Genomic DNA, 14,853 nt, shown 5'->3' with positions numbered 1-14,853 from the left:
TGTATTTTATCATTTTCATGTTTTCAAAATACATATTTCTATGCATACAGCCCTGCAAAAGCCCTAGAAACCCAATAGAAACCATTACAGAAATTAGAATGGTTTTCATTAAAATACCATTATGAACCATTAGCTTTTTCCATTAAAACCATTACAAAATTCCTGTATTGCGTTTTTTTGGCACAGTTTTCCTTCTTTTGCTTTCTTTCCCTATTATTTTAAATTAAAATAATCTATTTTTACTGTTTGTTTTACATCATGTTTTCTGTACAGCTGCTTTGCAACGATGCATACATCATGCATACATGCTTTGTATGATCTCATACAAAGCATGTGACTAAGCCAGAACAGGTCAAGAGATCCGGACCACGTGGTGTTTTTGCAGCAGTGAAGGACAGATCGAGTAGAAAGTGTAGCCAGTAGATATAAACCACTGTTCCGATTGAGAAGAAACAGAAGAATCCCAACCCTGTATACATATCGTCGCTGTCGTGCGGAATCCTTGCATCTCCAAAACCATTATTTTTCAGGAAATTAAAAAAACTGCATATTTTTTGAGTTATTAAACATTGTATCGTTAAAGTTGGTATTATACCTTATATTGCTATCATATACTGTTGTGTACCAACATTAACACAACATTTCCCCAAAACCATGTTTAATCGGAGATACAAGGTTTATAACTTGGGAGCAGGGAGATACGAGATTACGCTGTCATTGATAAGAATGGTACGGACACAGACGTCGCTGCTGCCAGCAGTGTTCATCAAAATCTGCGGTCGCGTTGAGCCTTTTGACAAGAGACGAGGCTTTAAGAGCTAATGAAAGCTAATGATTGTGGTTACATACATCTTCCTAAACTCTATTTTAAATGTTAGAGCTATGAGTGATGCAATACCAAAATAAAACGTTAAACAGGCTGTCTAATATAGGCGGAAATTAATCTGCACGCAAATAAAGTCGGCGGTTGCGTTGAGCCTCTTGACAAGAGAAAAGGCTTCAATCTTTAACCAAAGCTAACGACTGTGGTTACATACATCTTCCTAAACTCTATTTTAAAGGTTTAAGAACCATAAGTGATGTAATACAAAAAACGATGAGCTGACTAGGCTGTCTAATAGGCGGAAATTAGCCGAATCTGCTCGCAAACTTACCTTCGTGGCTCACAGGCTTCCTTCTGCACCGAAGCATTACAGCTATCGATTTTTAACAAAACAGGCCTACTCAAATGTATCTAACCTAACTATTTTCACTCGTTATTGTCTAAAAAAAACTTTCAATCGGGAGACATAATGCCGAGAAGCTCCCACGGAGTGAAGAAGAGGTGGAGTTATGAGACTTCTCAGACAGTTGAAGTGTCCAATGGAGTTAAGAGATTTGCTCTCAAACTATTTTCAACACTTTAGATTGGTTAATAATTTGTAAAAATAACAGACCCACATGGGAACTGACCAATAGCATCGATTTGTGAAAAAATATGAAATTGACCAAATTTGGACATAGGAGGTTTCCGCCCGACAGTGACGATATCCTCTTTGTTCAGTGTCACAAACCTGCAGGGCTGCTCCAAGTTTAAATTGGGCCACAACTCCTGAGAGTAGTTCTGCACTAATACAGTCTTTCATTTTTGTTTTGTGTTTGTTTCTCATAGTCACCCAAAGTGCACAGTTATCCTGATATGGAGGCCATGCCAATTCTTATCAGCAAAGTGAAGGCGGAACCTCCAGAAGACCTGCTCTCTTCTGACCAGTTCCAGACCCAGACAGAGCCTGTGGACCTGTCCATCAACAAAGCACGGACGTCATCTCCTTCACATAATGCGTCACCCGTTACCTCAGCCTTCTATCCGTCCTCTTCTTCATCGTCACCTTCACCATCTGTAATCACCTCCGTCTCCTCGGGAATGACCTCCATGCTGACACCTGGGCCCTTGGTGGGATCTTCTCAAAGAATTAGGGGCCAGCAATTTTTGCACATCATTCACCCTGTCCCCCCCTCAAGCCCCAGTAAACTACCCAGCCAGGTGCACCGTATCCCCGTGGTGGTGCAGTCACTGCCCTTTATGTACACCACAGCAGTACGCTCCCCCTCCAGCCTCAACTCCACCATCATGTTCCCTCTACTGGATGAGGCCAAGTGTCAGGGTAAAGGTGAGGATCTCTTCCTGGATTCCTTGTTAATTGCCATAATTGCTTTATGTAATAAAGTTATACCCTGTATTAGAAATTACCTTTACCTTTAAAGAGCTTGATTTCTAGCAATACATTTTTAGGGACTTGTCTATGAGGACGTATTTTTTCACAACCATGTAATATATACCGTGTCTCATCCTTGTCTGTAAATTATTTATTTTTAATCAAGTTCTTATTATATTATCAACTCGAATAGTGTGATGTTTATATTAGGGCTGTCAAACCGATTAATCACAATAAATTTTGTGATTTGAATTTATTTGTCATAAATCATTATTATTAGGTGCCCTTTATGTTGGTTTTGCAAATATCTAACCAATAAAAAGTATTAAAAAGTGCTTGTCAACTTTGACAACACAATATTTAATCGTTGAAAAGTTCAGTGTTTTAACCATTTCCTGTAAAACAGCGAATTTGGACATCAGAGGTTTCGAAAGTACAGCGACGATATTTATATTCACACATAATACAAATTATATTTAGATAGAAATGTATATATATTTAGGCCTATATAAATATTTGTTGTGTATACATATAAATATACACAACACACACATATCGTCGCTGTCGGGCGGAATCCTCGCATCTCCAAAACCATTATTTTTCAGGAAATTAAAAAAACTGCATTTTTTTTAGTTATTAAACATTGTATCGTTAAAGTTGGTATTATACCTTATATTGCTATCATATACTGTTGTGTACCAACATTAACACAACATTTCCCCAAAACCATGTTTAATCGGAGATATAAGGTTTATGACTTGGGAGCAGGGAGATACGAGATTACGCTGTCATTGATAAGAATGGTACGGACACAGACGTCGCTGCTGCCAGCAGCGTTCATCAAAGTCTGGAGTTAAGAGATTTGCTCTCAATCTATTTTCAACACTTTAGATTGGTTAATAATTTGTAAAAATAACAGACCCACATGGGGACTGACCAATAGCATCGATTTGTGAAAAAATATGAAATTGACAAAATTTGGACATAGGAGGTTTCCGCCCGACAGTGACGATATGCTATATAAACACAAACATTTATTCAGGAATTTTGTCGATTAATAAATTAAACAGTGCTAGATAACATTATGGTAATTTTTGTTGCTGGTTATAGCTTTGTATTGGACTATGGTTGATAGCCCAGAGGTTGGAGGTTTCCAAGTGGGATTCATTTAAAACTTGAATCTTTATGAAACTGAGATCTCAGGAGAAAATCTGGAATGGACAGACTTGAAAGCTCAGAGTCGTCTGTTCCTTCACATCTGTTTTAGTAAAACACTGGCTTCAGACACCAGACAGCATTACTTAGTCGTTCTTCACAGAAAAGCACCGCAATACTCATAATCACAAGCAGATATGAGGATGATTGTCCTCAGCTGCCTGTGCACTAGTGTTAGGCCATATGCACTATGTGTCAGGCCATCCGTACTGTCTGAATGAGCATTTGAAGTGCACCCTCTAGGTTATGCATACTATATAACGTAAAAAGTCAATAAAACTTTTATCCTGTTGTGCAGTGTCTCCAGGCAGTGTTTTACAGTGGGATGAAAGCACTTTCTACTTTAAAGCTTGGATCTGTTGTACGGTCTCAAGTCCAAGACAGAGTTGTAGACAGGTTTCGGGCTCCTGCCACATGCCCTAATCAGAAGCACACATCTCGTGGTGCCTTCCCAAACCCTCAACCGCTGGAGCTGCTGTTTAGAGTTGGTTTCCTGTAGGGCAAGTTTTAAAGCTCTGTCACTGATCCATGATGCTCTGGGTGTTGCTATCGAATGGTGTTCAGCCCAAGCGAAGGCACAAGGGAACTGTTTGTTGCTAACCTCTTGTTTATCTGGGAAGGTTGTCGGTCCCAAATGGTTGGGCAGGGCTGGGTGTCCTGCAAGAGGGATTTAAGTACTGGTTGTCTCTCTCAGCTGGAGGGGAGGAAAGAGAGGAAAAACAAGGTTTGCATAATGGGGTGGGGCGGATATCGAAGATGGGTGGCAGCTCGAGCTGTCGGCACATAGCAACACGGACTCCACCCAGAAAGCACTGAAGCAGCACAGAGGAAATGGGGTCAGGCCTGGGTGGGGTCCACACAGGGTAGCACACTTTGATATGCTTGCGTGATATGAGATATATGCTGGTCTGTTACATTACTCCTACAATAATAGGAGTAATGTATGTTGCATTAACATACTTCAAGTACGTTAATAACCATAATCTGAAGTGCAGCTGTAGACTGCAATGTTTAAATACGTACATGTAAAAAAAATAACTGCACAGATATGTCTTTGTCAGTGACAGCTGAAAACACAATGGACACTGCACACTTTCACTTGTACATGCACACTCTCGTACAGGTTGCCAGGGGGAGGTGGAAAGGGGGCGTTCCCTTCTCCATAGCTCTGTCTCTGGTTACCATGGAAACAGGCTATGGCTGGAAACAACAGCAGAACGAAATCATGGGGTTTGCTTCACTACGTCTTGTGAACTCTGCTTTTGTCATACTGTAGCCTTTAAATGGACATTTTTAGATATATCTAGATCAACTGTGGGCCGAATGAAAGGATTATAGTAGAGGTTGTTATATTAATGTTGATTGTCTGTCTTGCTATGTGCAAAATGAAAGTAGTACAGTATATTTGTAATTCACAACACATGCGTATTACATACTGTATATAAAAATGTAAAAAAAACATTTTTTCGAGAATTGACAGTTTTCCTTGTCAAGTTAATAAAACGCATAGAAAGAGAATTGTAGGTCTGTTTAAACATTGACTCGTGTGCCTTAGTACGGTTTGCTTTAAATGAGCAATTCCATGCAAATGTCAACCTTACCATGAATAAATCAGCGTAAACCATATTGATATATTTTTATGTTTTTTAACGATTTTTTATAGTCAAGTGCAGCTCTTAGAATTGTCACATCCATAACTGAGAAAAGTCACATCCGTAACATTGTTTTCTACTTTGTTTCCGAATGCCTTCTTCATTTGTTGGTTATTATTGCTTCTGGTTTGTGCATTTTAATACAAACAAGCATACTTTTTAATACAAAAGTATGCTGTCTGCCAGAAGCGTGTGTCCTTTTTCTGTCCCATCCATAATGCATGTTTGTTCCCTTTTTAAAATAGTTAAAGTGTATTGATTGATATTTTTCTGATGTCTGGACTCTATCATCATGGGTTTAGGAAAAAATAAACAGATGCTTTAATATATTGGTAATACATTCTCTGAGAATTCATATTTCAAGTGACTTCAAATGTCACATCCAGTACTCTGGAATTCCTATACAGTATGCAGAAGTTAGTATTGTGAATTGTTTTGGGTTACTCCACATGCATAGCTGTAACTGATTTGTGTCAACCCTGAGTGGACGGAATAGAGGAGGAGGTGGAGTCTTCAGACTCTTGTAAAGAATGCAGTTAATCTTTCATTGAAATCTTTATCACTTCTGCTGAGTGTTTCCGGCACTCTGAAATGATTGTTACAACGCACTTGCACCAGGCATAGAAACATCAGGAATGAACACCTTTTGTGCCTAAAGATCTGGTAACACACTCAGTTTCTGCCAATCTCATAATAATCTTGAGTACCTATACGGTAGTATTGCATATGTCATATCTTCGAAGAGTATTTAGTTTGATCAAATTTATAAAAGAGAGATACAGCTGTACGATTATTTCCGGAAAAACATGAGCTGCTGAAGGCAGGCAGTGGGACGGAACTAAATCACGAGCACACAAATTTGCACGTATGCGCCAGTTGGCAACAAAACACAGACATATGACTTAGTTTCACTTACCGCATGCAGTTCATGTCCGGCATCTTTTAGCACTGGGACCGCGCCATCTATCAGTTTCAAACGATCTCCAAATCCATAATTTATATAACATCCATCACTGAAATACCGTTAACAAACAGACACACCTAAACGTCACTATCGCAAGAGTAACGAGCTGCAGCGCAGGCAAACTTGACGCAGCGCAGACAATCTTGATGGCAAGCGGGTCTCGCTCGTCGGTTGGCGCGTGGGCGGGCTTTTTCTTTCTTTGCCGTGCTTTTCCAGGAGAATTGCCCAATAAAAGGAATAGGATTCCTGTTACGAAACAGGGATCCGGACTTTTAAAAAAGTTTCCGAAACAAGTTGGAGTGCTGGGGGAGTGTATCAAGCACAGAAATACTACGTCATACGTCCAACTCGTTTTTTAACAAGTTGACCGTGTTAAGCAGGAGAAGCCAGCACGTTCAACAGTGTAAAGAAGTCAGAATGCATGACATAGCATGTTACCTCCACTTTAAGTTATACATCACATGCCTTTTATATTACTTTTAAAGCAATAAGAGTAAATTGGGACTATCGTAATATCATCAAAGATGGTTTAAGAAATGTAATTAATAGGTCTAAGGTAAAACAGCGAATGTGATGTTCAAGCTAGTGGTTCTAGACTGGAGGGTTATTCTACAGCCATGTCCACCACCCTGCAGACAAAGGCCAAGTGACAGCATAGCGGTGGTGTCTTTAGACGGTCTATAGGTGGAGAAATGTGTGATAGTGTTAATCACCTGTGCTGGTGACATACCCAGAGGACAAAGTGCCCTAGGCTGGCTGGGAGACAGCATGTGTACCTCTGATCAGGGATCAGGACTGACAAGACTGCTGAGAGAGCAGTGAATTAGAACCGTAGCCCTTCAGCTCAGGCTAACCTCAAGAGGAGGAATGTTGGTCTCTTTCTGTAGAAAATGACATGCAGGAATCAGATATTTGTGTTTTAGTATTGGAATTCTGATACAAAGGTGTGACTTATTAAAAACATATTAGATGACAAACATACATACTGTTTTGTACATACTTACGTAAGCACAAACAGACACACCACAGTTTAATCATCTGTTATTTAGATCATTTCGTTTTTTTGCACGGCATCACATGCGGCACACACTAATACAGCAAGAGATACATCCTGTGTCACCGTATGTTAATGCAAGTTTTCCTCCTGACCAGCTAAGACCACAAAAAGGTACTTTGCTAATCACTTGGTCCCTGCCAATCATCTTGATCTACTGGGCGTCTCAGCTTGAAGTGAAATCTCATTGGTTCAAAATCCTCCTCCACAAAGCTGCACATTAAATGTCATTTATATTCTGATTGGTTGTCATTTTGCACATTGTAATTTTCTGTGTGGACAGAACACGTTTAAAATGATGCTAGAAATTTGTTGTTGTGTTGTGACTGGTTAAAGGGACAGTTCACCCAAAAACGAAAATTCTGTCTTCATTTACTCACCCTCAAGTTGTTCCAAATCAGTATAAATTTCTTTGTTCTGATGAACACCTAGAAAGATATTTGGAAGAATGCTTGTAACTAAACAGTTCTTGGTCACAATTGACTACCATAGTAGGAAATATTGCTTTATAAATGTTGTTGTTCTGTTGAACACATAAGAAGTTATTTTGAACAATGTAGGAAAGAAAACAGCTGTGGGGCACTTTTGTCTACCATTGTAATTTTTATTTTTGGATGAACTGTCCCTTTAAGACACAGAAAAGTTTTTAGTTCCTGTGCACTGATTGAAAACTGTATAAATTATTGTTAAAGGTGTGATGAACTGGGCTTGTTTACTGTTTTATACTGTTGTATGAGGTCTACTTATGACATTCGCGTGGTTTTTACATTCAAAAACCTCAAAATCAATAAGTAATAGGCTATTTTCTACCCGGGTTGTGAGGCCGGCTTGACAAACGATCGGTTTGAATGGGCGTTATGCCATGAAGACTTGGAAGTAAACGCCCACTGCTATGATTGGATAGCAGTTTGCGTAGTAAACTTAGTTGGAGCCTTCTGTGAATTTGGTTAGAGACGTAGCGATCTCTAACAAAGCAATAGTGACGCATAGTACAAATATGTTGCACTCACATAAGATTGCTGCGCCATTCCTATCCAATATTGACAGCACAGCACTGCTTTTTAATTTGAGTCTCTCCACAAATCCATCGTCAACCTCTGCCTTGTTCACAAAGGAATCTGCTGTAATGTTTTACCCACGTGAGCTGGAACCTCTTTAAAAATAAACTTCAACCACGCATTACTAATGTCGGAATCCGAAGGAAGGTTATGCAGCGACTGTGGTCTTCCACAACCAGCCACTGACGCCACAATATTTTGCGATATTTAACGGCATGTTTGTTCATTGCTTGTTGCTTGTGTTACTTCAGTACTGTCATGCGCGAACCAGTGGGCAGGGCTAGAGAAGTAGTCGTTGATATTTTTCTGTGGAGGCGGTGTTCAACCTATCAATGTCATAGATAGGTGCATTCCAGGACCTGGCGTTCGCTGAGCCTGGTGTCAATAACAGTTGTAATTTCAGTAACAAGGGCGTTTTCAGGTCTGACACTTACAGGATGTTCGCTTGAATATGATTCCCTCTTATATAACAAAAGCTCGGGTTAAAATTGTGGTCTTAATTCATCGCCCCTTTAAAGTCATGTGGCTTATGTGAGTTTATAAATCGGATTGAGGTTTAAGAATGACCGGGCCATATGCATATCATAGTTTTGTTACTAGTGCTGTAGTACTCGAGTCCGGACTCGAGACGTTTTTTAATGGTCTCGGACTTGTCTCGGACTTGGTCATTGGTCTCGAAAATGTTCTAGTCGGTCTCGTCCGAGTCCAGCGATATATGTTTTATTTTCTCCTTCAAAACAAAACATTGATAGAGCAATATTCTTGTGATCCGAAAACTAATGATCCGAAAACTGTTGCCGACTCTCGACTCTAGAACGAGAGCTGCGCGTGCTCACAAGCTCTCTTTTCACACAGCAGTTCAGGTCAGTGTGTGCTGTTGTTGTAACTAAATAACTCTGGTATATTGGTTCAAGTCCGCGGGACTGTCATGCACGCCAGAAAGTGAATAACTGAATTAATTTGTGGATAATATTAAGTGTTTACGGGAGACGCTAAACGGGAACGATTCAGCTGAACTGGTTCGACCGGTTCACTAAAAAGAAAGAACCGGTTCAAATGAGCGATTCGTCCGCGGCGCGAACCAGCATCAATCATTCATCAGGCGCGATGTCAGCGAGCAGCGCATAATACAGATTGGTTTTACAAACCATAATAAATGTATCGACAGTGCGCTTAAAAGGAAACTTTTTGCAACAAAACTTTCCCCGAAACATGTGGGACAACATCCAATTTCGTAAGACACCTGCAAAGGCATCACAAAGAGAGGTAAGTTAATGCCATGTTTCAGAGTTAGCATTGCATTTGAGTATTTTAGAAAGTTTGGAAAGTAGGGCTTAAAGATAAGATTGATCGTATTTTTATTGTCATTGTGATAAACATGTTATTTAAGGATGGGCACCGACGTGCTTATAAACGTGCTTATAAACGAGCCGTTGAGCCACTGCTCTTTCAAGCGGCTCCTCTATCGAACACGCACGTGCACGGGCAGGCGCGCGCACGCACGCACACACACGCACAAAAGTGTTCATTGCTGCACAACCTTGCTGTTAGGAGGGCTGATAAAAAAGTTCCTTAAAAAAGTAATAAACAGTTACACTTCGGCTTTGTGACTTTAGTGCTATATACAGGTGCTGGTCATATAATTAGAATATCATCAAAAAGTTGATTTATTTCACTAATTCCATTCAAAAAGTGAAACTTGTATATTATATTCTTCATTACACACAGACTGATATATTTCAAATGTTTATTTCTTTTAATTTGATGATTATAACTGACAACTAATGAAAATCCCAAATTCAGTATCTCAGAAAATTAGAATATTACTTAAGACCAATACAAAGAAAGGATTTTTAGAAATCTTGGCCAACTGAAAAGTATGAACATGAAAAGTATGAGCATGTACAGCACTCAATACTTAGTTGGGGCTCCTTTTGCCTGAATTACTGCAGCAATGCGGCGTGGCATGGAGTCGATCAGTCTGTGGCACTGCTCAGGTGTTATGAGAGGCCAGGTTGCTCTGATAGTGGCCTTCAGCTCTTCTGCATTGTTGGGTCTGGCATATCGCATCTTCCTCTTCACAATACCCCATAGATTTTCTATGGGGTTAAGGTCAGGCGAGTTTGCTGGCCAATTAAGAACAGGGATACCATGGTCCTTAAACCAGGTACTGGTAGCTTTGCACTGTGTGCAGGTGCCAAGTCCTGTTGGAAATGAAATCTGCATCTCCATAAAGTTGGTCAGCAGCAGGAAGCATGAAGTGCTCTAAAACTTCCTGGTATACGGCTGCGTTGACCTTGGACCTCAGAAAACACAGTGGACCAACACCAGCAGATGACATGGCACCCCAAACCATCACTGACTGTGGAAACTTTACACTGGACCTCAAGCAACGTGGATTCTGTGCCTCTCCTCTCTTCCTCCAGACTCTGGGACCCTGATTTCCAAAGGAAATGCAAAATTTACTTTCATCAGAGAACATAACTTTGGACCACTCAGCAGCAGTCCAGTCCTTTTTGTCTTTAGCCCAGGCGAGACGCTTCTGATGCTTCCTGCTGCTGACCAACTTTATGGAGATGCAGATTTCATTTTCCAACAGGACTTGGCACCTGCACACAGTGCCAAAGCTACCAGTACCTGGTTTAAGGACCATGGTATCCCTGTTCTTAATTGGCCAGCAAACTCGCCTGACCTTAACCCCATAGAAAATCTATGGGGTATTGTGAAGAGGAAGATGCGATATGCCAGACCCAACAATGCAGAAGAGCTGAAGGCCACTATCAGAGCAACCTGGGCTCTCATAACACCTGAGCAGTGCCACAGACTGATCGACTCCATGCCACGCCGCATTGCTGCAGTAATTCAGGCAAAAGGAGCCCCAACTAAGTATTGAGTGCTGTACATGCTCATACTTTTCATGTTCATACTTTTCAGTTGGCCAAGATTTCTAAAAATCCTTTCTTTGTATTGGTCTTAAGTAATATTCTAATTTTCTGAGATACTGAATTTGGGATTTTCATTAGTTGTCAGTTATAATCATCAAATTAAAAGAAATAAACATTTGAAATATATCAGTCTGTGTGTAATGAATGAATATAATATACAAGTTTCACTTTTTGAATGGAATTAGTGAAATAAATCAACTTTTTGATGATATTCTAATTATATGACCAGCACCTGTATATGTAAAAATAAAATGACCTTATTTTATCTGCTTTTTGATCATTACAAACAATAATGAAAATGATTATCTTAGAATAGAAGATATGCTGTCTCTTGCATCACATAAATTATCAATAGTTAAGTATGTGGTCTTGTAGTCATGATTTTTTTCTGTCTCTGTCTTGACTGTCTCAATTGGACTCGGTCTTGACTTGGACTCGAACCTCTTTGGACTCGGACTTGACTTGGACTCGAACCTCTTTGGACTCGGACTTGACTCGGTCTCGACTAGTCCTGGTCTTGGACTTGTCTTGGACTCGACAATGGTGGACTTGACTACAGCCCTATTTGTTACTAACCTACACTTTTCTTGTCCCCTGCGGCAGCACAAACAGGCCCCAATGGTCTGTCGCCAAGACAAATCAAAAGCGACAGTGATGATGACGACCTGCCAAACGTGACCTTGGACAGTGTTAATGAAACAGGATCCACAGCGCTGTCTATAGCACGAGCCGTACAAGAGTGAGTATTCTCAACACACGCTCTCAGAACCTACAGCACTGCATTACTGTACATATGACACACATAATACTGAAAATCTAATTTGGAGAACTTTGAGATTGTTGTAATTGACAGACGTTGAAGATCGTACTTTGTTTTTAGACTAAGTCAAGACGAGAGCAAGGTGTTAACACCACAAAGGTCATGGGTTTGATTCAGAGAGCACGGACATGCTGATAAGAGATGATAATATACTTTAAATACACTGTGAGTTGCTTTGGGTAAAGGTGTCGACCAAATGAAAAAATGCAAATGTAACCTTTTATCACAAGGCTTTTTTGCAAAAAACAAGGAGGCTCTTTAAGGGTACGTTCATTTAAATACCAGCTCTTTTGTCTCTGGAAACATTAGCTGTCATCTTCTCTTCCTGGCGTCACAAACACCATGTGTCCTCCTTCAGATGAGGTAGTCTTCCCATTAAAGACAGTGACATGATCCAAACCAGAAGAGCCTCTCTGCACGCTCAAGCCCACAGTCTGTAAAATAAAAAAGAAACAAGTAAGGTCTTCTCCCAAACACCCAGACTAAGGTCTTCTCCGTGAGCCAGCCCCCTACCAGCGCTGTCCTCCGTTTGTTATTTAGGCAAATGGTTTGGAAAGTATTTCAGGATTCCTTTGTATGTCAGAGCTGCCGGACTGACACGGTGTAAATGTTTCGCTTTGCTGTGAGCACGCAGGGGACGAGTGGAACTAGGACTTTGCCCTCCAGCACACTAATATGCCAAAACACACTTTAACCAGGTTTACAGGAACTGTATTATGGGGAGAGCTGCTTTTGGCTTTTTACAGAGAGGGAGAAAGAGTGGACACGCATGCAGCTGTGTTCATTCTGGCATGTAAAATAAGATAACGCTGTGTCCATTGTAGCCACAAGAAAAACACGGATAGTAAGCAGATCTAGCGGATGGGAACAAATAGGCATTTATCACATCAAAGAAGTCTTTGGTGAAGAATATTGTTGTTAAATTGGGTCACTGTTTTGCACTTTTAGAAAGACTAGCCAGAATATTAGAGGGATAGTTTACCTTCAAAATCAAATTTCTGTCATTATTTACAGTTTCTTTTGTCATTTTAAACCTGTATGACTTTCTTTGATCTGCCGAACACAAAAGAAAATATTTTGAAAAATGTTGTAACAGAAAACCGTTGTCCCCATCGACTTGCATTGGTTTCGTGTCCATACAGTAGAAGTCAATGGGGACCAATGAGTTTTGGTTACCAACACTTTTCAAAACATCTAATTTTGTGTTTTGCAGAAGAAAGAAAATCATACAAGTTTAAATGCCAACAAGGTGAGAAAATTATGGCAGTATTTTTATTTTTGAAGGTGAATTATTCTTTTATAACAGACAAAAAATGGAGTGTTCAGCTTTGGAAATAACATCCTGTTATTTTGCCCTGGGGTGAATTTGTGGACGCAGAGGTTGGCCGGGCCACTGCAGCAGCAGCAGGGCTAAAATAACCCCCTCAGCTCAAAGAGTCCGAAATGAGTCTGTCTCCACTATAAGACCATCCTTAACACCAGACAAGCCAATTTAAGAGAGCGATAACTGCCAGCTTTGCACTTAATTGAAATGTCCACGTGGCTAGAGATGGCATAAAGCCACTCTATTCCACAGACCAGGTGCTATTATCAGCAGCCATTTGTTTAGAGTTAAGTTGTTGATATCGGTTTCAGAGAGTGTATACCTGAAAACAACCTATAGCTTTCACACCTCTGATAAATGTGTTGGGTGTGTTGAAAGTGTTCTTTGGCCTCCACAGTATCTAGAAATCCCTGAGGAAAGGAGACTGAACATTGTTAGAGTAGCCCCTTGAGATCACTGGGCTATTCGGTCAAACACACTTTCAGTCACAGAAACACACTCCATGTATTTGCATTACAGTGGCGGTAGTAACAAAGCTCAGTGCTTGAGTAGCTAGCTAGCTGCTTAGCAAGAAGCTCTTGTGTTTTTGTGTTGTGTATTTGAGTAGTGTTTGTTAGGTCTTCTTCCCTCAGTGTTGCTGTTCATAGGTACACTTGCCGGGTTCAGAAGAACTCATCTCTGAATAACCAAACTCATGGAATTGTCTTCCCCAAACTGATTTCACAATTCGTAATTAGGTGGCTAATTCGAATGAGTTTGTACGATGTGAATCGTACAAAAACATATAATTATTCGCTTGTTAAGCCTGGCGTCACACACAACCATATATGGAAGGTCATACCGTTTCCGGGTCCAAACGCTCTATTAGATGCCATAGGCTGACTGATGGTTTGCTTTAAAATCAAATCAAAATAAAAAAAACATGATCCTTACCTTTATCTCCATAGTTTACAGTGAGTTAATAAAAGTTTCGCGTAAATGTGTGATATGAATAAAAAGTGCTCATAAACAGCTGTTTAAATAGTACCTTCAATTGAAATGAACCTTCCATTTCTTTCTAAAGTGTTGGAAAATGCAGTTGCTGCTCAGCTATTGGTTCATCTAAAACAAAACAACTTGTTTGAGAAATTTCAATCTGGTTTTCGTCCCGGCCACAGTATGGAAACAGCCTTGGTCAGGGTCACAAATTACCTACTGATGGCGGCAGATGCTGGCACACCATTATCCTTCTGGATTTGACTGCAGCGTTTGATACGTCCACCATAGGTCTCTCTGACTCTGCTTACAACTGGTTTTCATCCTACCTTACTGGTAGAACTGAACATGTTGCAATTGGAGAGGCTAAATCCCTGATGTATAATGTCACCTGTGGTGTCCCTCAAGGCTCAGTGCTTGGTCCCATGCTGTTTATTCTTTACATGCTTCCAATTGGTCGTATCATTGGTCGGCACGGAATTTCATTGGACGAAATAAAGGCGTGGATGAATCAAAACTTTTTGCAGCTAAATAGCTCCAAGACGGACGTCATTCTAGCTGGCACTCCAAACCAGGTCCGGACATCGAAAGTAACCAGCATTGCCTTCTTTGGTCAAGATTTTCCATTCTCTACAACAGTTACCAACCTGG

At 40.3% G+C, this 14,853-nt stretch overlaps 1 protein-coding gene across 4 annotated transcripts in view; it reads left to right on the top strand.

The window, feature by feature from the left end:
* klf12b (Kruppel like factor 12b) overlaps nt 1-14,853 on the top strand; it is a 44,521-nt gene that overhangs the window by 19,181 nt on the left and 10,487 nt on the right. For all 4 annotated transcript variants that reach the window (XM_057335633.1, XM_057335632.1, XM_057335634.1 and 1 more), the window contains exons 3-4: nt 1,652-2,150; nt 11,687-11,822. In XM_057335633.1, coding sequence (XP_057191616.1) covers nt 1,652-2,150; nt 11,687-11,822 — 635 coding nt within the window. The remainder of the gene's footprint in view (nt 1-1,651; nt 2,151-11,686; nt 11,823-14,853) is intronic.

This window comes from Triplophysa rosa, linkage group LG6 (assembly GCF_024868665.1).
Source record: "Triplophysa rosa linkage group LG6, Trosa_1v2, whole genome shotgun sequence".
NCBI lineage: Eukaryota > Metazoa > Chordata > Actinopteri > Cypriniformes > Nemacheilidae > Triplophysa > Triplophysa rosa.
This window is presented reverse-complemented; position numbering and strand designations above follow the sequence as displayed.